Below are 27,011 nucleotides of genomic sequence, written 5' to 3'. Positions count from 1 at the left end.
GTTCTATGTCCAATGTCGGGCTTGAACTCACAACCCCAGGATCAAGAGTCACATACTCTACTATCTGAACCAGCCAGGCATCCCAGCAATGTATACACTTACTGCATTCCTCTCAAAATACCAACAGCATTTTTCACAGAAGTAGAACAAACAATCCTAAAATTTGTATGGAACCACAGGAGACTCCAACGAGCCAAAGCAACCTTGAAAAAGAAAAGCAAAGCTGGAGGCATCACAATTGCAGACTTCAAGTTATATTACAAAACAAGCTATAGTGATCAAAACAATATGGTACTTGCAGGAAAACAGACATATAGGTCCATGGAACAGAACAGAAAACCCAGAAAGAACCTCACAGTTACATGGTGAATTAATCTTGACCAAGCAGACAAGAATATCCAATGGGAAATAAGCAGTGTCTTCAACAAATGGTGTGGGGAAAGCTGGACAGCAAAATGGAAGAGAATGAAACTGGGCCACTTTCTTACACTTACAAAATGGATGAAAGACCTCAATGTGAGACCTGAAACCATAAAAATCCTAGAAGAGAACACAGGTGGTAATTTCTCTGGCATTGGCCGTAGCAACTTTTTTCCTAGATAGGTTCCCTGAAGCAAGGGAAACAAAAACAGAAATAAACTACTGGGGCTACATCAAAATAAAAAGCTTCTGCCCAGCAAAGGAAACAATGAACAAAACTAAAAGGTAGCCTATGGAGTGGAAGAAGATATCTATAAAGGACATATCTGATAAGGGGTGAGTATCCAAAATATAAAGAATTTATATAACTCAACACCCCAAAACCAAATAGTCCAATTAAAAAATGGTCAGAAAAGATGAACAGACATTTCTCCAAAGAAGACATGCAGATGGCCAACTGACACATGAGAAGATGCTTATCATCACTTATCATCAGGGAAATGCAAATCAAACTACGAGGTATCACCTCACACCTGTCAGAATGGCTGAAATCAACAACAGAAGAAATTAACAGGTGTTGGGGAGGATGTAGAGAAAGGAGAACCCTGTGGCACTCTTGGTGGGAATGCAAATGGAGCCACTCTGGAAAACAGTATGAAGGTTCCTCAGAAGGTTAAAAATAGAACTACCTTATGATCCAAAAATTGCAGTACTGGGTATTTAACCAAAGAACACAAAAGCACTAATTCAGGGGTGCCTGGGTGGCTCAGTTAGTTAAGCGACAGACTCCTGATCTCAGCTCAGGTTTTGATCTCGAGGTCACGAGTTCAAGCCCCATATTGGGCTCCATGCTGGGCATGAAGCCTACTTTTCAAAAAAAGGAACTAAGTCAAAGGGATACATGCACACCTATGTTTTTAGCAGCATTATTTATGATAGCCAAGATATGGAAGCAACCCAAATGTCCATGGATTGATGAATGGATAAAGAAGCTGTGGTGTATACATACACAATGAAATACTGCTCAGCCATGAAAAAGAATGAAATCTTGCCATTGCAATGACATGGACAGAGCTAGAGAGTATAATGCTAAGTGAAATAAGTCAGAGAAAGACAAATACCATATGATTTCACTCATATGCGGAATTTAATAAAAACAAAACAAATGAACATAATGAGAGAAAAGAAAAGAGAGGAGAACCAAGAAGCAGACTCTTAACGAGAGAGAACAAATGGATGGTTACCAGAGGGGAAGTGGGTGAGGGATGGGCGAAATAGGGGATAGGGATTAAGGAGTGCACTTGTCATGATGAGCACCAGGTGATTAAAATAAAAACTTAACTCAGGTCATGATCCTGGGGTCCTGGGATCAGCCCACATCAGCAGGGAGCCTGCTCCTCCCCTCTCCCTGTTCCCTCCACCTCGCTTGTGCTCTCTCTCGCTCTCTCTGTCTTCCAAATAAATAAATTAGATCTTTAAGAAAATTAACTGTATAGAGGGAAAAAAATTTTTTTAAATAAAAAGGTAAAGAAAATTTTGTAGCAAGTAAAACTACTAACAGTATCAAATGCTACCAAGAGGACCAAGTAAGATGAAGACCACAAAATATTACTAGATTTATCATCACAGAAGTCATTAAGAACTTTGTGGAGAGTCCCTTGTCTGAGTGGTTAAGGCATGATGGAGAGGTGAGGAGATAAGAGACAATGAGCAAAAATGATTCTATGAAAGTTCGGCTATAAAAGGGAGGAGAGAACAGATACTAAGTGGGTTGAGAGAGGTTTTGCTTTTTTTGCTTTAAAACTGGATAAAGGGGCGCCTGGGTGCTCAGTTGGTTAAGCATCTGCCTTCAGCTCAGGTCATAATCTCAGGGTCCTGGGCTCTCTGCTCAGCGGGGAGCCTGCTTCCCCCGCCCCCGCTCTGCCTGCCTCTGTACCTACTTGTGATCTCTGTCTGTCAAATAAATAAATAAAATCTTAAAAAAAAAACTGGGTAAACTTGAGTTTGCTCACATGCTAATGGGGAGGATCTAGTTGTGAGGAAAGAAGCTAAAGGGGTTCTACTTAACGGCGAGGTTCCTGAGGAGGGAGGAAAGAGCAGTGTCAGAACACAGGTGTGGGGCTGGCTTTCCTAGGAGGAGGGAGGGGGTACACATCTACTGCAACCTGGAAGGACAAGAGCATAAGTGCAGATCATGAACTTTGGAAACTATGAGTGTGGGAAGTTTGGGAGTAACTATCTGGTCCTGCCTACATTTTTTTAAGAATTAGGAGACTCCAGGGGTGCCCAGGTGGCTCAGTCAGTTAAACGCCCAACTCTTGGTTTCAGGTCAGGTCACGATCTCACAATCATGGGATCCAGCACCACATTGTGCTCTGCACTCAGTATGGACTCTACTTCAGATTCTCTCTCCCTCTCACTCTCTCTTTCAAATAAATAAAGAAAATCTTAAAAAAAAAAAAAAAAAGGATTAAAGGATTCCAGGAACTCTCTTGTTTTATGAAGTGAAAAAGAAGTGTAAAAGTCCCACCCCTCTAAAAGAACCCAACCTCCATTTATGAAGTGTTCGATCAGAATCTATTTTATGTCTCTCATTCTACATTTCTAACACAATATGTAATCAGAGATATCGTTATAGAATTAAAATCAGGACAAGTATTTATTCTAAAGCATTTGTTATAATTAGTTCATCAGAGCACTAATACTATTAATAATCTCCTAAAATTCAGAAAGTTTTGTGATACATATATGTATATACATATATATTTTTTTCTCACATGTTACAGTTTTTATTTTTTTAATTTACCCTACAAAATTATTTGGTTATGTGGGGTAGATTCCAAGTCTTTTTCCAACTCTGTGCTCTTTTTTTTTTAAGATTTTATTTTTAAGTCATCTCTACACCCATCATGGGGCTTGAACTCACAGCCCTGACATCAAGGGCCAGACTCTCCACAGACCAAGCCAGCCAGGCACCCCACCCCACCATCTCTGTATTCTTCACAGCCACAAATAGAGTTCCTTGGCGGTTCGAAAGTTTTTTTTGAGCTTGAATAATCTTTCTTTATAATTTTTAGGTATAATGAGATTTTATTCATACACTCAGATTATTTTATGTAATAGTATTCTTTATTCATCACTCTAAATTTGATCTTTAAAAATGTCTTCATTCTGTTAAATAAAAAGCCAATGGTAATCATCTTTCTTCACTAATGAGTTTAAGGAATATATTTTTTTCATTCCAAGTTATTTTACTTCCAGTTCACTGAGCAGTATCATAGTTCTATGAATTGGTGAGTAAAATTTCCTTAGCCAACACCAAACATAAATTTACTTTTTAAACACCCACTTTTCAAATTTTATTCATAACCATTGAATATTTGCATGAGAATGCAAATATATTACTAGAAAGATAATTTAAATAGTTAAACAATAGACACAGTATAAATAACTGTAACACAATGATATTACTGAACAAGTCAAAGCATAATCTCTTGTGACATTTTTGCAAAAAAAAAAACTAGTATTTTTATGGGGTACTTTATATAGTGTTTAATTTAATTTTAATTTGTAAAAAGATTTATTTATTTATTTTCAGGGGGGCAGAGGAAGAGGGAGAGAGAGAATCCCAAGCAGACTCCCAGTTGAGCCCCACTCAGGGCTTGATCTCACAACCCTGAGATCATGACCTGAGCCAAAATCAATAGTCAGACACTTAACCGACTGAGCTACTCAGGCATCCCTGTAATATTTAACTTTAAAGGAAGTAATATTGTTATCAAGGCTGTTGAATAATGCCCCTCCAAATCCATGTTTACTCAAAATCTCAGAATATAAACTATTTTGAAAATGGGGTTTTGTAGATGTAATTAGTTAAGATGGAAACAAGTTATAGAAAAGTATGTTGGTGTGACCAAACATAATTCTTTTTTTTTTTTTAAGGGTTTTATGTATTTATTTGTCAGAAAAAGCGGGGGGGGGGTACACAAGCAGAGGGAGCACAGGCAGAGGGAGAAGGAGGGTGTCGGCTGAGCAAGGAGCCCGATGCAGGACTTGATCCCAGGACCCTGGCATCATGACCTGAGCTGAAGAGAGATACTTAACTGCTTGAGCCACTCAGGCATCCCATCAAACATAATTCTTAAAAAAATATATATATATCCCCGGAGTGGGGCGCCTGGGTGGCTCAGTGGGTTAAAGCCTCTGCCTTCGGCTCAGGTCATGATCCCAGGATCCTGGAATTGAGCCCCGCATTGGGCTCTCTGCTCAGCAGGGAGCCTGCTTCCTCCTCTCTCTCTGTCTGCCTCTCTGCCTACTTGTGATCTGTCTGTCAAATAAATAAATAAAATCTAAAAAAAAATATATATATATATGTATATATCCCCAAATAACAAATTCCTGATAATTATAAAATTCTATATAAAAGGTTAGAACTTCCCTGACTTATACTAAACAATTAACCTTTAAAAAAGTAAGCAGAAATATATTCTTTTCCTTCATGGCTATTAAGAAACATTTGCAGCTCTTTTTTGCGCCCTCTACTAAGACATATGGAGGGACCAAGAACCCAGTGATCAGACTGCCATCCAATGGATGCAAATTGCTCTTCATTACAAAGACTTTGGGTACAAAGTAAGTTAAGGCCAGGGAAGATAGCTTGAATCAGACAGGTGAGAGGAATTGGCATCTAGGAAAGGCTCAGAAATAAAGTTGGTCAAGTAACAATGGCCAGATCACAGAAAGCCTTGGGAACTAGAAAAAGGAACTGGCATCTTAGGTGGTAAGAAATGAAGAACGCTATCCTTTTTGAGCAGAGTAGTGCATGTTAAAGAAGAGGTAATGAAGCAGAGGGTGTAGTCTCCTGAGTGAATGCCTGCTTTGAATCCTGATTCCATCACTAATTAACTGTGTACTCCTGGAGAAGACCGTGAACTCTTCTAAGCACAGGTATCCTAGGGCAATAACAACATTCAGCTCTTAGAGATATTATGAACATGAGATTAAAAATGATAGGGGAAGGGCTTAACGTCATGCCTGGCCCAGAGTAACAACAAAAGGAATGCTATTCACACTCAATGGACATGATCAAAAGATGTAGGCTGATAGGAGGCTACCAGGAACTGGAAAGTAGCAATGGAAATTTAGAAGAATAAGACCCATTTGAGGGGTGCCTGGGTGGCTCAGTGGGTTAAGCCTCTGCTTTTGGCTCAGATCATGATCTGAGGGTCCTGGGATTGAGCCCCGCATAGGGCTTCTGCTCAGTGGGGACCCTGCTTCCCCCCATCTCTCTGCCTACTTGTGATCTCCCTCTCTCTGTCAAATAAATAAATAAAATCTTAAAAAAAAAAAAGGACCCATTTGAAAGAAGACTGGGTGATTGTCAGAAGATAAGATTTGAAAGAAAATGTATTATTTACTTCGGGTACCCCTTCTCATGCATGAGGAACTTCCCACAGAACCAAAGAGCTCTGCTGAGAGGCAGGAACCCCATCTCCCATAAAGTTGAAGACACATACTCATCCTTACTCTCCTTGGAAGTTTTGGGCCCAGGATGGGCCTGCAGCTAGTAAAATAGATACTTGAATCTAGGACTTAAAATCCAAGGCAGGTTTTATAAAGAAGGTACAGTGGACATAGTTCCTGCCCACTTCTCCATGGCCTTCCTTCTTGGCCTAAATGAGCCAGGGTTGGTGTCCACTGATGCCACCGAAAAATGCTGAATTTCAGTTCCAACCCCCGAGTCTGGGAGACATGTTCAGAGAAGACCTGAACACACAGAGTTTGAGATGAAAGCTGAACAGTGACTAGATCTTTCATGCAAGCTGAAAATATGAAAATAAAAGTAACACGAGAGTACAAGCAATACAAAAATAACAATTACAGCCTTAAAAAAGAGAGGGAAAGATGGAGAGGAAGAAATGCTGGTAAGGATTACAAAGCTGAGCTCCAGTTCAAGGCATAGAGGAAATACTTAGTAAGTATTGATTACCTGGACTGTGGGGCTCTCCAGACATTTCAAATATTTATACTATAACTCTCACCAGCTATTTAACTTTACATATTTCTCTACCATTCAGTGATCAAGCCTATATTTAGAACTCAAGTTACTATAAATATTTAGTACCATACTATGTTATATGGGATAATATCTACAGCTATCCCTTTGTTACCATGAAGCAGAGGAATGAGATACAAAGAGGTATGCACAAGACTAGAAAGTGATGGACAGCTCATGACTGGCCAATGGAAGCCTTTTTGGTTAGACTGATGTTTGGAGATCCCAGTGAATAAGTTCTGCTAAGCATTCCAACATTAGGGCACAGAGCATTAAAGTGAGAAGGAACAGCTAATGTAATATCCCCAATGTGGGATAATGTTTGGCTTGTTACATGAACAAGGAGGCCAGTGGGGCTAGAACAGAAAGGGTGAGGGGAGAAGTAGAATGAGTTGAGCTCAGAGCTATAGTCCCAACTCAGAGAGGTGCTGTCAGGGGATGGAAGGCTATTAGTACTAGGAATTCAGAGGGAAGGGAGATCAATGTACTCTAAGAGATAACATACAGAAAGCTTCTAGCACACAGCGTGGCACTGAGTAGGAACTATATATAATGCTTATTACTATTATTGTTGCCATTAGTAACAACTGTTGCAAGAACAGTACAAAGAATTCCCAGGGACCCATGGCCAATATTTTCCAAATGTGGATATTTTACATTTGCTTTCAATGTATATGGTATGTATACTTCCCCGAACCCACCGCCATGCCCTTGTACCCTAAATACTTCAGCTTAGCGTTCTCAAAACAAGAAACCCTGTTAGGAAACCACACTAAAGTCATCAAAATCTGGAAGCTAACATTTATACAGTGCTGTTATCTAATCTACAGACTTTATTTTGGATCTTATCATTTGTTCCAATTATATCCCTTATAGCAGAAGAAATTCAAGATGATGCATTGCCCTGTCTTTATTTGTATCAGTGTGGACTCATGAATACTTCCTGTTTTGTTTTTTTTTTTTAATTTATTTGTCAGAGAGAGAGGGAGAGAGAGCGAGCACAGGTGGACAGAATGGCAGGCAGAGGCAGAGGGAGAAGCAGGCTCCCCGCCAAGCAAGGAGCCCGATGCGGGACTCGATCCCAGGACGCTGGGATCATGACCTGAGCCGAAGGCAGCTGCTTAACCAACTGAGCCACCCAGGCATCCCAATACTTCCTGTTTTAATAAATGATCATCTTTTATCATCATTATCTATTTTGGTGTTGAAATTATCCAGATTTGGACAGTAGGGGCCACTACAAATGGCCTCTTCTGTCCCTTGAACTGTCTCCATTATTCTTTGAGCGCTCCCTTACTTTGTGGCACTACAAGATGTTCTGGATCTACCTTGTATTTTTCCAGTCCTGGAACTAGCCATATCTCTAAAGAGCTTTTTGGCCATGTGTGTTACTAATTAAAATTCCTCCCACCAACCCCCACGTTCCCTCCCGAAAAAGATTATTTAATACCTTTTGTTGAATCCATTCCTCCAACTGCAAATAACGTTCCAACTGTTGACTTTCTAGGTTTTGTCCGAGGGCTCTGTAACATGGGTCGTCTCTCTGGTAATAAATGGTATTTCATCGCTTCCATAATAAGTTTCTGACATTCTATATCATCCCGAAAAAGAGCATTATTTTCCATGTCTGCCAGGAACTAGAAAAGAATAATGAGTATGTATGCTGAATGAGCAAGAAAATAGTAATGAAAAGAATATATAGTTCACAAATGGAAAGGATCTCATTTAGGAAAAAAAAAATCCAAGACTGGACACCTATTTTTAACTAAAATATGCAATATTTACAATGTACAAGATTTACATTTTAAATTTCATTGAAAAATATAAACTGAAGAGGATAAGTGGTATGCTCTGAAACCTGAGTAGTGTTTATCTCTGGATAGTGGAGAAATGGTGCTTCTTAAATAATCTTTTTACTGCTTTTCTATATTGTCTAGGTTTTCTAAAATAAGTCATTTTAACCTTATAAATTAGAAATGATTTTAACTGAAGAAGAGTAATTATAAGTAGAAGTTGACTAATTAGACTGCATTTACCTGACCTCTCTAAATGGGGCTCAAAGAACAATAGCAGGGGCACCTGGGTGACCCAGTGGTTAAGCATCCAACTCTTAATTTTGGCTCAGGTCATGATCTCAGAGTCATGAGATCGAGCCCTGAGATGGGCTCTGAGCTGGGTAGGGAGTCTGCTTGAGGTTCTCTCTCTCCCTCTTCCCTGGCCCTTCCCACATCTAAAAACAAAACAAAACAAAACAAAACAAAAAAAACCCCGAAACCAGCAAAAACAACTTCCCAGTTTCTCCAGGGGCAAAGAACTCTAAATGGTGATAATCCTACGATAATTTACATACCTTGTGCTTCACTGAATCCCTTTTTAAAAATTTATATAATTTTATGCAAATGAATAGATACGGTTCCACCCTTTTTAAAAGATGATTTTCTTGTCTTATCAGATAAAGGGCTGGTATCCAAAATCTATAGAGAACTTCACAAACTCAACATCCAAAGAACAAATAATCTAATCAAGAAATGGGCAGAAAAGGAATCTAGTAAGAAGTTGATTGAAAAAAAAAAAAGGAGAGAATGTGATCAGGCTGGAGACTAGAACAAACCATACATTAGATTTAGGGTATATTTTGGTCTGTTAGAAGAAACCGTATCCCAAAATTTTAAAGAAAGAAAAACTTATATGTATACAAAAAAATAAGAAATGGGCAGAAGACATAAACAGACATTTCTCCAAAGAAGACACATAAATGGCCAACAGACACATGAAAAAATGCTCAACATCACTCGTATCAGGGAAATATAAAGCAAAACCACAATAAGATACCACCTCACACACTGGTCAAAATGGCTAAAATTAACAAGTCAGGAAATGACAGATATTGGTGAGGATGCTGAGAAAGGGGAACCCTCCTACGTGGTTGGTAGGAATGCAAGTTGGTGCAGTCACTCAGGAAAACAGTATGGAGGTTCCTCAAAATTTGAAAATAGAGCTACCCTCTGACCCCGCAATTGCACTACTAGATATTTACCTCTACAAATGTAGTGATCTGAAGGGGTACCTGCACCCCAATGTTTATAGCAACAATGTCCACAATAGCCAAACAATGGAAAGAGCCCAGATGTCCATCAACAAATGAATGCATAAAGAAGAGGTGGTATATATATACAATGGAATACTACTCAGCCATCAAAAAAATGAAGTCTTTCACGAGTACTTTATAGTTTTCTGTGTATAGATTCTTAGCCTCTTTGGTTAGGTTTATTCCTAGGTATCTTATAGTTTTGGGTGCAATTGTAAATGGGATTGACTCCTTAATTTCTCTTTCTTCTGTCTTATTGTTGGTGTAGAGAAATGCAACTGGTTTCTGTGCATTGATTTTATATCCTGACACTTTACTGAATTCCTGTACAAGTTCTAGGAGTTTTGGAAGTTGGTGGCATCACAATTCCGGACTTCAAGGTCTATTACAAAGCTGTCATCATCAAGACAGCATGGTACTGGCACAAAAACAGACACATAGATCAATGGAACAGAATAGAGAGCCCAGAAATAGACCCTCAACTCTATGGTCAACTCATCTTTGACAAAGCAGGAAAGAATGTCCAATGGAAAAAAGACAGCCTCTTCAATAAATGGTGTTGGGAAAATTGGATAGCCACATGCAGAAAAATGAAATTGGACCATTTCCTTACACCACACATGAAAATAGACTCAAAATGGATGAAGGACCTCAATGTGAGAAAGGAATCCATCAAAATCCTTGAGGAGAACACAGGCAGCAACCTCTTCGACCTCAGCCACAGCAACATCTTCCTAGGAACATCGCCAAAGGCAAGGGAAACAAGGGCAAAAATGAACTATTGGGACTTCATCAAGATCAAAAGCTTTTGCACAGCAAAGGAAACAGTTAACAAAACCAAAAGACAACTGACAGAATGGGAGAAGATATTTGCAAACGACATAACAGATAAAGGGCTAGTGTCCAAAATCTATAAAGAACTTAGCAAACTCAACACCCAAAGAACAAATAATCCAATCAAGAAATGGGCAGAAGACATGAACAGACATTTCTGCAAAGAAGACATCCAGATGGCCAACAGACACATGAAAAAGTGCTCCATATCACTGGGCACCAGGGAAATACAAATCAAAACCACAATGAGATACCACCTCACACCAGTCAGAATGGCTAAAATGAACAAGTCAGGAAATGACCGATGCAGGCGAGGATGCGGAGAAAGGGGAACCCTCCTACACTGTTGGTGGGAATGCAAGCTGGTGCAACCACTCTGGAAAACAGCATGGAGGTTCCTCAAAATGTTGAAAATAGAACTACCCTATGACCCAGCAATTGCACTACTGGGTATTTACCCTAAAGATACAAACGTAGTGATCCGAAGGGGCACATGCACTCGAATGTTTATAGCAGCAATGTCTACAATAGCCAAACTACGGAAAGAACCTAGATGTCCATCAACAGACGAATGGATAAAGAAGATGTGGTATATATACACAATGGAATACTATGCAGCCCTCAAAAGAAATGAAATCTTGCCATTTGCGACGACGTGGATGGAACTAGAAGGTATCATGCTTAGCGAAATAAGTCAATCGGAGTAAGACAACTGTCATATGATCTCCCTGATATGAGGAAGTGGAGATGCAACATGGGGGGTTAAGGGGGTAGGAGAAGAATAAATGAAACAAATGGGATTGGGAAGGATACAAACCATAAGAGACTCTTAATCTCACAAAACAAACTGAGGGTTGCTGGGGGGAGGAGGGTTGGGAGAAGGGGGGTGGGATTATGGACACTGGGGAGGGTATGTGCTACGGTGAGTGCTGTGAAGTGTGTAAACCTGGTGATTCACAGACCTGTACCCCTGGGGATAAAAATATATTACATGTTTATAAAAAATAAAAATAAAATAAATAAAAAAAAACAAAAAAAATGAATTCTTCTCTTCTGCAATGATGCAGATGGAACTAGAGGGTGTTATGCTCAGAGAAATAAGTCAATCAGAAAAAGACTATTATTATATGATCTACTTCATATGAGGAATTTAAGAAACCAAACAGAGGATCATAGGAGAAGAGAGGGAAAAATAAAACAAGACAAAATCAGAGAGGGAGGCAAACCATAAGCAACTCTTTTTTTTTTTTTTAAAGATTTTATTTATTTATTTGACAGAGAGAGATCACAAGTAGACGGAGAGGCAGGCAGAGAGAGAGAGAAACAGAGGGAAGCAGGCTCCCTGCTGAGCAGAGAGCCCGATGCGGGACTCGATCCCAGGACCCTGAGATCATGACCTGAGCCAAAGGCAGCGGCTTAACCCACTGAGCCACCCAGGCGCCCCCATAAGCAACTCTTAATGATAGGAAACAAACCTAGGGTTCCTGGAGGGGAAGGGGGTGGTGGGATGGGGTAACTGGGTGATGGACATTAAGGAGGGCACATGATGTAATAAACACTGGGTATTAATAAGACTGATGAATCACTGAACTCTAGCTCTGAAACTAATAATACGTTATGTTAATTAACTGACTTTAAAAATAGCAAAAAAATTAAAAAATGAATTTCTTTTCCTTTTGTGCTTGTTTCTCCATCCCCCTCCCTACCTCTTTTTTTTTTTTAAGATTTTATTTATTTATTTGACAGAGAGATCACAAGTAGATGGAGAGGCAGAGAGAGAGAGAGAGGGAAGCAGGCTCCCTGCTGAGCAGAGAGCCCGATGCGGGACTCGATCCCAGGACCCTGAGATCATGACCTGAGCCGAAGGCAGCGGCTTAACCCACTGAGCCACCCAGGCGCCCCTCCCTACCTCTTTTTGCTGTATTTCTTTTATTCAGCCTATTGATCTATGTGAACTTAATTTTTTTTTAATTTTATTTTTTATAAACATATATTTTTATCCCCAGGGGTACAGGTCTGCGAATCGCCAGGTTTACACACTTCACAGACCTCACCATAGCACATACCCTCCCCAATATCCATAACCCCACCCAACTCTCCCAACCCCCCTCCCCCCAGCAACCCTCAGTTTGTTTTGTGAGATTAAGAGTCACTTATGGTTTGTCTCCCTCCCAATCCCATCTTTGAACTTAATTTTTAAATAGAGTATGAGCTGAGGAATATTTTATTTTTTTAAAGATTTTATTTATTTACTAGAGAGTGAGCGAGAGAGAGAGAGAGCACAAGCAGGGGAGAGGGAGAAGCAGGCTTCCTGCTCAGCAGGGAGCCCTATGCAGGGCTCAGTCCCAGGATCCGGAGATCATGACCTGAGCCCAAGGCAGATACTCAACCGATGGAGCCACCCAGGCACCTGAGCTGAGGAATATTTTAATTTCCTTCAAGCTAGATGGCCAATTCTGTACCAGCACCATTTATTAAACAATCTCCGCCATTTCCAAGTGAATCAAACCTTGGTTATATTATTCTCATAAATACATCTCAGGATATTTGAGACCTGTTTTCTGACTCTTCTATTGATCTTTTTGTCTATTCTTATTCTAATACCACATTTTTTTAGTGTCTTGATAGCATATTCTGGTTTTAAAAAAGATTTGTCAGAGAGAGTGAGAGAGCGAGCATAAGCAGGGAGAGCAGCAGGCAGAGTGAGAAGCAGACTCTCCGTTGAGCAAGGAGCCCAGTGTAAGACTCGATCCCAGAATCTCAGTACCATGACCTGACCTGAAGGCAGATGCTTAACCAATTGAGCCACCGAGGCATCCCAGCATATTCTGATTTTTTGATAGAAATCTACCCTTACTGTTCATTTTCATAGATTTCTTGGCTACTTTTGAATCTTTAATTCCCCTACAAAATAAAGATAAATTTATCTAATTCCCCTTCACCAACTTGATCCTATTGGAATGTTAATATGAACTGCATTATTGGAAGAATTTACATTTTATGATATTACGTTTTTCAGGCAACCTTTCTATTTATTGTATATCTTTTTCATATAGGTGATATGCCTTTTTTAAAAATTAAATATACACATTTAATACAGATCTTATACATTTTATTATTTTTGTTGCTGTTGGAAATGGATCTTTATTTTCATTTTGCATATATTTTACTGGAGAGAAAAATCTTTTGATTATTGTATACTTATAATCTACTATTTTACTATATTCCCTTCTAAAACTATAGTTATTAGGCATACAATCTTAATCACAACCAAACAGGGACAGTGGACATCTCTTTCTAATGTTAATGTCAATTGCTTCATCTTTATTTTATTATTACAATTGCTGTAACATTCAAAGCGATGGTAAATAACTAGGATGACACAGAGTACCTGTTTCTGGTTTGAATTGACATGGTTTTAGTGTTCGACTAGGATGAAAGCTGCTAGAGCATTTAATAACCCATCTTTATTATATTTGGGCTCTTTTCTTCCTCTTTTACTTCAGAGTTTTAAAACTAAGAATGGTGAAAAACACATTTTTCCCAAATGCCTTTTATACACCTCGTGATATGATCATATGGCTTTTTCTCCTTTAAGTTACTGATATAATAATTATCTTGACAGATTTCTTGATAATCATTCTTCCTGGAAAAAAAGGTTCCTGGTCTTAGTGGGCCATTCTTTTTGATACACTGCACGATCCTATGTGATAATATAAGGTATATCTTACAAATCATCCAATTCGCCATTCAGAATTCATTGGTTTTTAGCAAATTCGCCAGGTTGTGCAACCATTACCATAAAGAGCTTTGGGACACTTTCGTCACCCCACCTAGATCTCACATGCAGTTTGCTGTTTGATCTCTGTTCCCATCTCCTGTCCCATGGGCTTATCTGTCTCTACAGATTCATTGGCCTTTTTTTTTTTTTTTTGATGTTTTCTATAAAGTCATACAACATGGGGTCTTTTGTGCCTTGCTTTTTTCCCTTAGTGTGTTTTATGAGGTTCATCCATGTGTAGCATGTATCAGTACTTCATTTCTCTTATAAAAATTTTTTTTTTTTTAAGATTTTATTCATTTCATTTGACAGACAGAGATCACAAGTAGGCAGAGAGGCAGGCAGAGAGAGAGAGAGGAGGAAGCAGGCTCCCTGCCGAGCAGAGAGCCTGATGTGGGGCTCGATCCCAGGACCCTGGGATCATGACCTGAGCCAAAAGCAGAGGCTTTAACCCACTGAGCCACCCAGGCGCCCCTCTTATAAAAAATTTTTGTTGTTGTAGTTGGCACACAAGATTCCATTAGTTTCAGATGTACAAGATAGTGATTCGACAACTACAGGTTATGCCATGCTCGCCACAAGTGTACGCACACTATCTGCCACTGTACAACACTATTACAACACTGACATATTCCCTACGCTGTCATATATGCTTCTACACCCACGATTTATTTATCCCATTCCGGAAGCCTGTCTCTCCCACTCCCCTTCATCCATTTTGCCCATCCCTCATCCCACTGCTCTGGCAACCACCAGTTTGTTCTCTGTGTTTATGGCTGTTTCTTTTTGTTTTGTTTTTAAACTCAATATGTAAGTTAAATCAACAGTATTTGTCTTTCTCTGACTTCTTTCACTTAGCATAATACCTTCTAGGACTATCTATGTTGGCACAAATGGCAAGATCTCATCCATTTTTATGGCTGAATAATATCCCTGTGTGTGTGTGTACACCACATATTCTTTACCCACTCATTACTGATGGACACACGGGCTGCATCCTTATCTTAGTTATTGTAAATAATGCTGCAAGAAAAACAGGTGTATGTATCTTTTTGAATCAGTGTTGGTTTTCTTTGGGTAAATACCCAGTAGTGGAATTATTGGATCATACGGTACTTCTATTTTTAATGTTTTGAAGAACCTCCATACTATTTCCCACAGTGGCTACGCCAAGTTATATTCCCACCAGCAGTGCACAAGGGTTCCTTACAAATTCATTTCTTTTTATTGCTAAATAATATTCCATTTATGGATATACCACATTTGGTCTATCTGTTCACAGTTGATGGACACAGATTATTTCCAGGTTTTGGCTGTTATAAATAAAGCTACTAAGAACATCTGCGTGCAAGTCTTTATGTCGATAAATGTTTTCACTTCTCTTGAGTAGATACCTAGAAATAGAATTGCTGGATCATATGGTAAATACATGTTAACTTTTTAAGCAACTGCCAAACTGTTTCCCAAGTAGCTGCATCATTTAATGTTCCCACCGGCAACATATGAGGGTTCCTGTTCCCCCACACTCTCACGAACAATTGTTATGATCTCCTTCTATTTTAGCCATTTGAATGGGTGGGGAATGCAGTTTTACTTGGCAAATGCAAATGAGTAATAATTTTGAGAATATGTTCACATTTTGACAATGGAAGAGTCTCTAAACAAAAGTCACTATAAAAAAGGGTTTGTGGCATTTGGAAACTAGAGCAGCATGTTAACAGCAAAAAAGCCAAATTAAGACATAAGTCTCAGGACCTATGCCAGAGTAGAAATTATGATATTAATTATTCCATATTTTTTCTATGCACACAAAGTATAGTTATACTTGTTACAGAAACCGCAACTGAATAATGCACTGAGTTGGCTCATTACGATTGATCTTAATGTTTATATTACTTCCATTATATATAATTACTTTAGTTCTTTCTAAATAAAAATAAATGTGAAAAATTACAGAAACTAAAGTCTTGGGAGACTTAATAGTTATTGCAATTTGAAGTAAAACAGATTCTTTTTTTAAAAAAAATTTATTTATTTGAGAGAGAGATTGAGAGATTAAGAGAATGAGTGGGAGGAGGAGCATAAGGAGAAACAGACTCCCCAGTGAGCTGGAGCCTGATGGAGGACCCGATCCCAGGACCCCAGGATCATGACCTGAGCCGAAGGCAGACACATAACTGACTGAGCCACCTAGGTGCCCTGAAGTAAAGGATATTCTTAAACATGTTAACAGTCTCTATACATTATGAATAAATGAGATTAATCATATTTAAGTAGAGAGATGAGAATAATAGAAGGGAATATAAAGCCATTAATCCATATCAGATTAATCAAATAGAAAGTACCAGAAATAATTCAGAAAATCATTCAGAAGGCAATGAAAGAGAACTAAAAATTATAGACTCTTGGATACTCTGCCTTTTAGATGAACACGGTATAACTTCTCTGCCCTTAGATAATGACAAATTACTTACATGAAGGCATTTAGAAAAAAGAAGAAACATTTTCAATGTGTACATTTTTATCTTCACTCACATACTTAATCTCCGTATGACTATTTCTCTAAAACTGCCCCCTCCAATACTACTTAAAGATAGAATGTGAATAATTTCTGAATTCTGTAGGCTTTTAAAATGTTTTGGTATCAAAAACATGCACATTAAAGAACAGTAAAGGTAAATCCTGGCTCATTTTATATTTTTTACTTTCAGTAGAAAACAGTAATGGGAATTGAGCACAGAATAGTGAAGACCAAGATACTTAAAATACAAGCTAACCACTGGGACCTTTAAGAATTTAGGTGGCGGGGTGCCTGGGTGACTCAGTGGGTTAAAGCCTCTGCTTTCGGCTCAGGTCATGGTCCCAGGGTCCTGGGATCGAGCCCCGAATCGGGCTCTCCGCTCAGCAGGGATCCTGCTTCCCTCTCTCTCTGCCTGCCTCTCTGCCTACTTGTGATCTCTGTCTGTCAAATAAATAAAATCCTTATTAAAAAAAAAGAATTTAGGTGGCAAAATATTTTAAGTAATGTACATCTGTCCTATCCACATTTAACATTCGATCAAATAGAAAAGCCTGTAATGCATTCAAAGGTAAAACAAAAAACCACAAACATGTATCTTCTGGATTATTCAGAGTTAAAAAAAAAAAAAAGCCACCACAACCAACCACACTAAATGATCAGTTGGCAGAGGATGATAATTACATATATTATTTCTCAGGCCTTTTCAAGGATCTACTGTGGGAGACACTATAATAGATTTACTATATATTTAAGTTGCATCCTTTATAGCTTGACTGAATGGTGTTTCATATTAACAGAGAAGAGTAAAAGTTCACCGAGGAAGGAACTATTTCACAAAAGTGGATTCTTTTTAAAATTTTTATTTATCATTTTTAAGAATTTTAACATTCAGTGTTATGTTAGTTTCAGGTGTACAATATAGTGATTTGACAATTCTATACAGTACTCAGTGCTCATCGTGATAATAAGTGTATTCCTAATCCCCTTCACCTATTTATAAATGTAAGTTCTTTAGGTAACTGGACCTGATGGCCAGTTCATATTAGTCACTTATTATTTGATGCCCACTGGACAATTTAAATAAGTGTCACATTTTCCTACCTTTTACAATAAAAATGTCCAGAATACAATCCAATGTTTTCTTGATGATTTGGGTCTACTTCAACACTTCATCACTTGATAACTCTCATTATGCAAACTTGCCTTTCACTTTTAGCAAGGAAAGAAAAAAAAACAAGGAAAGAAAAAAAAAAAAAAACCAGTCCTACTAGTATCTCTAAGTGTCACAATAGTGCAACATGTTATTATCTTTGCAGAAAAGAAAAACATGGCTCAGAGAAGTTAAGTGACTTATTTGAATCATACAAGGAATGTGACATCAGTCACATGACATCGGTCCCCACTACTCAAACGTGAGTGTGCTTCAAATCCACTTACAGACACACTTTTTTTTTTTTAAATTTCAGTTTCTTTTTTCAGTGTTCAAGTTCACTGCACTTGCAGGCATATTAAAGCCCAATCTGCTAGGCCCTACTACCAGAGGCTCGGATCCTATAGCTATAGAATCTGTATATTAAATAACTTTCCAGGTGGTGCAAATCCTAGAGTTGGGGACCACACTTTGAGAATAAATGGGCTAATCCAGGGGATCTTCTGTCCTTAACTGTCTCCTCTGTCATATCTGTTGCTGTTAGAATTTCCTCCTCCTTGAACGTGGAATCTTTTTTTAAGAGCACCCGAGTTATTTAGGCAGGGTTAACTACCACTAATTACTACTACCCGTGGTGCCCTTGTGTTCTCTTTGGGCCATGTCATTCTCTTCCTTTTGGCTGTGACAACCTAAACAAGAAATTTTCAAAAACTTCCTAGGCTCCGAGAGGATTAAAGGTACCAAGAAGCTCTGGGAACATGATTCTTCCATTTTCTTCCCCACTTGAAACAGAACTCTTCCTCCTGTATTCTTTGCCTTATTTGACAGCACACATCAGAATCATTCAGGATCCCTCTTTTTTTGGTACCCCACACCTTCCAACCGGTCATGACGGTGCATTACTTCTACTTCCTAAATAGCTCTTGAGCCTGGCAATTTCTCACTGCCCAAGAGCACCTAATTCACTTGTCTGAATCCAACAGTCTTCCTAATGGATTTCTACCTGGACCGCTCCAATCCAATCTCCACAACGCAGAGAATCTTCCTAAATAAAAGGATAATTATGCTTAAAATCCCTGCTTAAAATCCTTTAGTGCTTCCTCACTGCTTTTGGGATAAAATGCAAACTCCTGGCATCACTAGAAATTCTTTGTCTCTCCACACTGCCCATGTATGTCTGCACTTGACCCAGGCGAGCTCTCTTCGAATTCCAGAGTACAACGTATTTGCACAAGACTCCATAACCAGACACAACCTCCCGTCTCTCCTGGGCTCTCATGGCCCCTCTGCTGGGTTGCTACTCAGGATGGAGACCGAGGAACACTTGAGAAAGTTCTCCCAGCTTTCCCACCATGAGCCCGGGCTGGCTACTCCAGTTACTTTCATAATGTCATGTTCATATACCTATCACAGCCTTCCTCACATTATTTTGTCATCACAAATTTATTTTTTAATCTATTTCTTCCTCCACTTGATATACCTACCCTGACCCAGCAATTTTACACAGAGTATGTTCAGGAGGCTGACTGGTTCAGTGAAAAAGGCACAGAACTTAACTTGGGTTCAAGTTCTCCCTCTGTCTCTTACTAGCTCTCTGAGGTTAGCCAAGAAACAAAGGCAAATAAAACTACAGTGCAGAAGGGTGAAAATTTAGACAATTGCTTTTGGATCTTGAATATATGGTTTCACTTTTTTGGTCTGTTACTTCCTTTGTACAACAGGTGTTAGGCTAAATGATCACCTTTCAACTCTAAGATCTTATGGCTGTGATCATCAGCTGTATCCTGAATAACAGAAATGCTGAACATCTCTCGGAACCATGCAAATACAGTATCATAAACATATGAAACTGCAGGACTGAAGTCAGTCATCACGTTACTTAATCGCACAGATTCTTTTCAACGTCTACTAGGATTTTTCAGATTTTATTTGCTTTAACCTAGAAAAGGATAGGAAAGAAACTTCTGCCAAGTACCCGTAAAACGTAACCTTCTTCTGTAAATCTGATTTCAAGGGAAATGTTTTACAGCGTTATTCTTCCTGAATTGTCATCAGTTTATGCAGTTTCACTTCTATAAGTTCACATAACATTCTACCTCTGAAGAGGATGTCTTTCTTCTAAAGCATCAGCACTACTCTTTGGCTCTGTAAGGTAGAGAATGCACAGTAGCTTCTGCTAACAACCACTGGAAATAATACATAATCCTCAAGATAAATACAAAGCAGATAAAATTTATGGCACTTGAACAATGGACATCTGCCCCGAGCAGTCACAGTTCATTCTTTCTTCACTTTCAAGGCCTCTTGCTCTATTTGAGCCTTCGAGCTAAGCAGCAGTTAATTATCGATCAGTAGTCTCCCTGAACCACGGGGATATGTTTCCCGACCCTTCATGGATGCCTGAAACCATAAATAGCACTGAACCCCATTATAGACCATGTTTTTGTTCCCTCTACATATGTCTCTATGATCGAATTTAAGTTAAAAGTCAGGCACAGTAAGAGAACAGCAAATAATAACAGGAGAGTGAAACTAATGGAAGTTATGAGAATGCAGTCTCTCTAAATATCTAATGGTACAGTACGCGCTTTCCTTCTTCTTGGGATGACCTGAGATGGTAAGACGCCTACGGGATGGGATAAAGTGAGGCGAGTGACATAGGCCTGTGATGTATGGAAGGATCCTACTGACCTCCTGAATAGAGGTCAGGAGGACCATCAGCTTCCGGACCTTGGCTGACACCATGGAAGGCAAAACTGCAGAGAAGGGGGGACTGCTGTTCAGCCCAGTTAGAACTGTATAAAGGGGAAATTATGCATGCAAATGTGTTCAGACTTACTGCTTGAATACACTAACCAGGCAGCTTTCAATTCTAAAACAATGCTGATAATCCTACCATGATTATTTGTAGCACATTTGATGGTACAGAGCACTTTTCTCATCTTCATAATAATCCTGTGAGATGGTCAAAGAGGATGTTACCTCCACCTGACAGATGAAGAGCCTGGGGTTTATGAATATGTCAAGACACAGAGTTTAAGATGTCAGAGCTGGAACACTTACCATGCCTCAGTTTATAAATCACCAGAATCCAGCATTCAGTGGGTACTTAATAAACATGTAGCAAATGAATTAATCTAAATTAATTTAAATTTTCTGTCCACTGCTACTTTCACCCATGGCTTTACTAATTCTTCAATTGCTAGGATAGGTTTGTAAACTGAATCAAATAAAATTACGAACCCCTAAGTGATCACGTTATAATGCAATATAGGCAGCCAGAACTTCTGGGTCAAAAACACAAGCAGAAATATTTTCTAGTTAAGTATCTTTTCACTTACACACTTCATAGGATATATAAAAGAATCTTATCTGGTATAAGAGCCAAAGGGAAAAAAAGGGAAAAAACCTATAGACATGTAATATTAACATGATTAGTATAAAATCAATACACAAACGTTGTTGAAATTAGGATACTGATTTTAAATAATCAAAAAACAGTTTACCTGCGGTGCGAGAAGAGGTAGCCTAATATAAGCCAGAAGTTTACTGAGATCTTTCCGTCTCTGTTCCAAATCATGACGGACCCAAGTAAGAAGAGCATTCAGTATTGTCTCCTCGTTAGGAATGTTCATGTCATCACTCGCCAAGAGCTTTGCGATTTCACTGGCTGGTAATAATACAAATTCCTGGTTTCGAATTACTTCCATGAAATGTTCCTAGAGGGGAAAAATTGCACATTTCAACAATATTGCTCCTTCTGTCCATCAGTTTGTTTAAGAGAAAATAAACATTTTTGGATTAGATGCCAAAACACAGTTTATACTTGAAAGCTTCCCTACAATAGCATTACTGTTTACCAGGAAAGAAGCACAGTATAAAATAACATTTAAGCTGCTATTATGTTGTTACACTGTAAGTCTCCATATCAGTAGAATTAAATTTTATCATTTGGTACATTTTATTTTTTAAAAAGATTTATTTATTTATTTATTTTAATTTTTTTTTTTTAAAGATTTTTATTTATTTATTTGACAGACAGAGATCACAAGTAGGCAGAGGAGATAGGCAGAGAGAGAGGAGGAAGCAGGCTCCCCATCGAGCAGAGAGCCTGATGTGGGGCTCGATCCCAGGACCCTGAGATCATGACCTGAGCCAAAGGCAGAGGCTTAACCCACTGAGCCACCCAGGTGCCCCTTACTTTGGATTTTAAATCTATTCTGTGGACCTGGGATTCTTAGGCTTTGCTTTACTTGAGATAGGGAATAGTTCTGGTAAGTCTTTCGAGAGGTAGAGAGTAGAAAAAAATGAATGAGACTCTGAGATGCAAGATAGTCTAACATCCAAGTTAGGTTACATTTGTGAAGAAGAATTTGGCTTCTGTCCAGCCAGATCCCTGGGTAAGCTGGGAAGTTCTTTCTCTTATCCAGAAATGGCTGCCAGGTGGCTGGGTTTCCCAAGACCGGAAGAAGCCTTCTCATACTGCCCAGGGAAGACTACATATCCTTAGGGCTATTCTGGCTCTGACTGGCCTTCAAGAGTGTTTTAATGTAATTCTTGAGACCACCCAGGATTCTAGGTCTATTTTTAAAACTACAAATCTGATTTATGTATAACGTCCTTTTGGTCTCAGAGAAAAAGAGCCAAAGCAGAAGTGTTGATTGACATCGAAGGCACTGGGACTCCAGAACCGTGGACTGAAGATAATTCAGTTGCAACTACATACTAGAATCAGGCTCCTTTTAATTTGAAATGGGAAACAGAAATGACTTCAGCTGGGAGAGAATGACCTTTATTAGGATATTATGCTGAACAGCCTGAAGAGATGGGAAATTTACTATCTGGTGTGCAAAGTTACAAGTCTTAATGCATGGACTGTTTACTTAGCTATAATATAAATGCAAATGCTATACATATTGTCCCTTAATGTTTTTCTTACACTTCCTAGTGTGCTGGGGCTGTCTCAGCAAACATGGTTTTAGTGAAATAGTTAGGGCCATTGAAATTAGATCTAGAGATAAGGATTACCAGCAACCATCTTCTATATTAAAATGAGAATTAAAGTTCCATATAACTTGCAGTAACCCAAATTAGGTACTGATCTAAAATCTATCTTGGGTTGACATTCCTTTCTTAGCAATTCTTAACAGGAAACCATGCATGAATAATTAACTAAATTCAATTGCTTCAATTCATCATGATTTGTTAAAGATGCCCAAATGTATCCATTTTAAATGACGGATTATCATTTTCAGAAATATATTTTAATAAAAACTCGATGTTGGCTTCATGTAAACCGTTCTACTCAATCGTATACTGACATTATAAAACGAGCTGTAACACACTGTAAGAGCTATAAAAATGTTGAAGTTCTCAACCCAGTTATCCTACTAGCAGTTTAATCCTTAATAAATAATTCACAAGAGGAAAAAGAAAGCTGATGCTTCTCTAATGATGCTTCTCTGTATTATTATTTATAATAGTACAAAATGGGAATTAGCCTAAAGGTCCAGCTATAGGGGGCTGTAATTCAATGGGCTATTAAGCAGGCATTAAAAATTTCAAAAACAAAGATCCCATAGATACATGGAAATAGATTTATTACATAACATTAGGTAAGATTCTCAAGAAATCAAAGTAATACACATTTTTAATTGCTCAAAGGTAGAGTATAGGAGGATCAACATTTAAGGCATACTGACAGAACTTTTGCTTTGCTTTCAAATGGTATTAATGGAATTACCAATGCCATGGTATTAGTTCATCAAGGAGAAAAGGACTATTATATATATTATTATTTATTTGTTGATTTTCTATTTCAGAACCATGCCCCTTCCATTTTAGTACAATTCACTTTAAGTGAAAAATCGAGGCTCAACAACTTACAGAAAGACTACTGACCTCAAGGTTAAACACAAAGTGCTTTTCCAAAGTATTATTTGGTTTTATAGCAGGTATTTTAGCAAAGTTCAGTATTTTTTCTAGGTCAAGAAACAAAATTCAAAAATTTAAAGTTAAATGCCTCTATTTATGTCACAAATCCATACTGCCATTAGATACTTGTAATGACACACCCAGTGTTGGGTTTTGGTAGAGGTTAAAGGACTCGTGCCAGGTCACATTCAGTGGCAGTAAGAGTGAGAACAAGTTTCCAGATTTTGGGATTATTACAAGGAAGAACTCCTCATCCTGTCCTACCTGTGTTCCTAGAAGTGGAGTGAACATTCCAAGCATGTGTACCATTTACTGATTGTGACAACTGAATTCACTATGTGGCATGATGCTTACTTCAGATTTTTTTTTAAAGATTTTATTTATTTATTTATTTATTTATTTATTTTTTTAAAGATTTTATTTATTTATTTGACAGAGAGAAATCACAAGTAGGCAGAGAGGCAGGCAGAGAGAGAGGAGGAAGCAGGCTCCCTGCTGAGCAGAAAGCCCGACGTGGGGTTCGAACCCAGGACCTGGGATCATGACCTGAGCCGAAGGCAGAGGCTTAACCCACTGAGCCACCCAGGCGCCCCTTACTTCGGATTTTAAATCTATTCTGTGTCGTTGTGATGAGCACAGGGTAACGTACAGAACTGTTGTGTCACTATATCGTACACCTGAAATTAATATAACACTGTATTACTAACTAGCATTAAAATAAAAACTTAAACAAAATCTATTTTGTGATATAAATAGCTATACCTTACTGAACACTTGCTAGCAAACATCCTTTCTCCATTTGGAATAAGCTTTCAAGCAAATGAAATTACTGAGGGATTTATTTAAATTGAAGATTGAATTTTGCTATACATTTTCATTGAGTTCCCATAGCAACAATTGAAATCAGACAGTCTGCCTCTAAATGACTTACTGTTATTAGAATTAAATTTCACCTCTCTGTTGAAACTGAATGTCAAATAATAGCCCTGAGGGGGAAAAAAAAACAAAACTACCCAACTAATTGGCTATGAAAATAGCTTTAAAAACATTGAGCTGAATCGATAATATTGTAATAACTCTGTATGGTTACAGAAAGTAACTGCACTTATCATGGTAGGCACTGCATAATGTATAGAATTGTCGAGTCACTATGTTGTACACCTGAAACTAAAATAACACTGCATGCCAGCTTTAATTAAGAAAAAAAAAGAGCTAATTTAAATTTAATTTATGTCTAAGCAGCCACTGTGCCTCTAGTATAAACAACGGGCTGACCTAAATGCAGAGAAATGTTTTCATGTGAATCAAACTCCTTCCTAGGAAAGAGATATTATTTAAATGATGAAACTATTATGAAAGAAAAGGAACCCAATTTTATTTATAGTCATCTTACTTCCCAAATTATTTGAACTCGAGGTTTAAGGTTAAAATGAGAAATTTGCAAGGAAACGATAAAAGACGGAGGTGGGGAAAAAAATTTTCCATGGGAATTCATTTAGAAAATGCAAGGTCTGTATAGCATTGCCTTGTCACACAATCTCTGACTGTTATAAACAAGAAACACTGGGCGCCTGGGTGGCTCAGCGGTTAAGCCTCTGCCTTCGGCTCAGGTCATAATCTCAGGGTTCTGGGATTGAACCCCACATCGGGCTCTCTGCTTAGCGGGGAGCCTGCTTCCCCCTCTGTCTCTGCCTGCCTCTCTGCCTACTTGCGATCTCTCTCTGTCAAATAAATAAATAAAAATCTTAAAAATAAAAATAAACAAGAAACATTCCTGAGAAGTGACGATACCGCAGGGGGGAGTACGAATCGTAAAGGTCGCCCTGCGGTATGAGTGCTTTTGTTCACTCCCATCAATCCCTGTTGTGTTGAACAGAGTAAATCCGTGCGGTGATGGGACAATGCTAAGGATATCATTTATTGATTGGATATGCTATGGGTTAATCACTATTTTAAGTGCTACACTCCCATGAACTCATTTAATCCTCACATCGAGCTTATGAAGTAGGTAGAATTATTCTTCCCAATAGTCGTAAACCTCTGTTCTTAGAATTGTTCCAAAATCTCTATTTCTGTAGTGAAAGATTCCTAAAGTATTTGTCAATCCCTTCACAGACAAGCCAACTCCATGGAAGGATGGAGAAGGTAGACAAAAACATCTCCAGGTTGATAAAAATCAGTAACATGGATAACTAGTGTGTGCATATTCTTTCTTCTCTTAGGAGGTGTACTGGCCTAACTGCAGGAGACAAAGTAACAGTTCTCAGTCTTGGCCCAGCTATGAAGGCTTAACGCCACGGTGGGACAAGATGGTCATTCCTTAAAAATCCAAATATCCTCCCTTCCCCAAATCCCTGTACTGTGAAGACTGTGGGGCCTGGTCCTAACAATATACCCTCAACATGCCCTTCCTTTCTTGCTGTCCTAGATCAGTCTGTATCCATTATCCTCCAGTGTCTAAACAAGAACCTCCTCTGTAATTTATTTTGAGCACACAATTTGCTACAATTCATACCCACATTTTTCTACACAGCTAAAAATGCTTCTTACATATAATCAGATCTACCTTTAATAAAAAGCCATCTGTACCATCATCTGTACTGCACCAATTACCCCCCACCCCATCGCGGTCACCAATTTCCATCTGTGAGTATGTGGGCAATTCTGAAATTCATCCAACTGCTACAGAGGGAAATGTTGGAGAAATCCTGCTTTAAAGTGCAGCAGATCTGAAAATCTTGATTAGAACCGTCCTAGGCCACTGCTCTGTTTCTTAGAGACTGTAATAACTTCAGGCTTGACTCACATATCCAGGAGAAATAGGACCTGGTGTTTCCCCTTGTAACTCAATGACAATATCACGCAGTAGACCGTGAACCTGAACCTCAGAGGGACGTGTGGCATAGCCAGGGGAAAACAGCACCATGTAGGTAAGTCTGCAACAAGAAGCGATGAGGTAAAGAGCACATGGCTTTCTGCGTCTCAGGAAATACATACCATGGTGTAATTATGAGCCACTTTATGTAAATCTGTACAACCCTGGGCATCGGCAAAAGAACGGATTCCAAGACAGTTGGATGGGTGAAGCTGCTTCATTAAAAACTTACAACAAGCTTCCACAACCTGTGAAAGCTGAAGGAGGCAAGCTGTGGACAGCAGGCACTCAATATTATCTTCTTTTAATTCAAGGCGGCCTAAATGATAAAGAGAAATTCCATTACCATAGAA

General features: G+C 38.7%; 1 protein-coding gene across 4 annotated transcripts in view; it reads right to left on the bottom strand.

Moving 5' to 3' along the window:
* KLHL5 (kelch like family member 5) overlaps positions 1–27,011 on the bottom strand; it is a 101,543-nt gene that overhangs the window by 27,540 nt on the left and 46,992 nt on the right. For all 4 annotated transcript variants that reach the window (XM_047719120.1, XM_047719118.1, XM_047719119.1 and 1 more), the window contains 3 exons: positions 26,781–26,977; positions 21,356–21,568; positions 7,926–8,112 (listed from right to left, as the gene is read on the bottom strand). In XM_047719120.1, the coding sequence (XP_047575076.1) occupies positions 7,926–8,112; positions 21,356–21,568; positions 26,781–26,977 (597 nt within the window). The remainder of the gene's footprint in view (positions 1–7,925; positions 8,113–21,355; positions 21,569–26,780; positions 26,978–27,011) is intronic.

Source organism: Lutra lutra, chromosome 2 (assembly GCF_902655055.1).
Source record: "Lutra lutra chromosome 2, mLutLut1.2, whole genome shotgun sequence".
In the NCBI taxonomy this organism is placed as follows: domain Eukaryota; kingdom Metazoa; phylum Chordata; class Mammalia; order Carnivora; family Mustelidae; genus Lutra; species Lutra lutra.
Note: the sequence above shows the minus strand (reverse complement) of the source record. Positions and strands in the feature narration are given on the sequence as shown.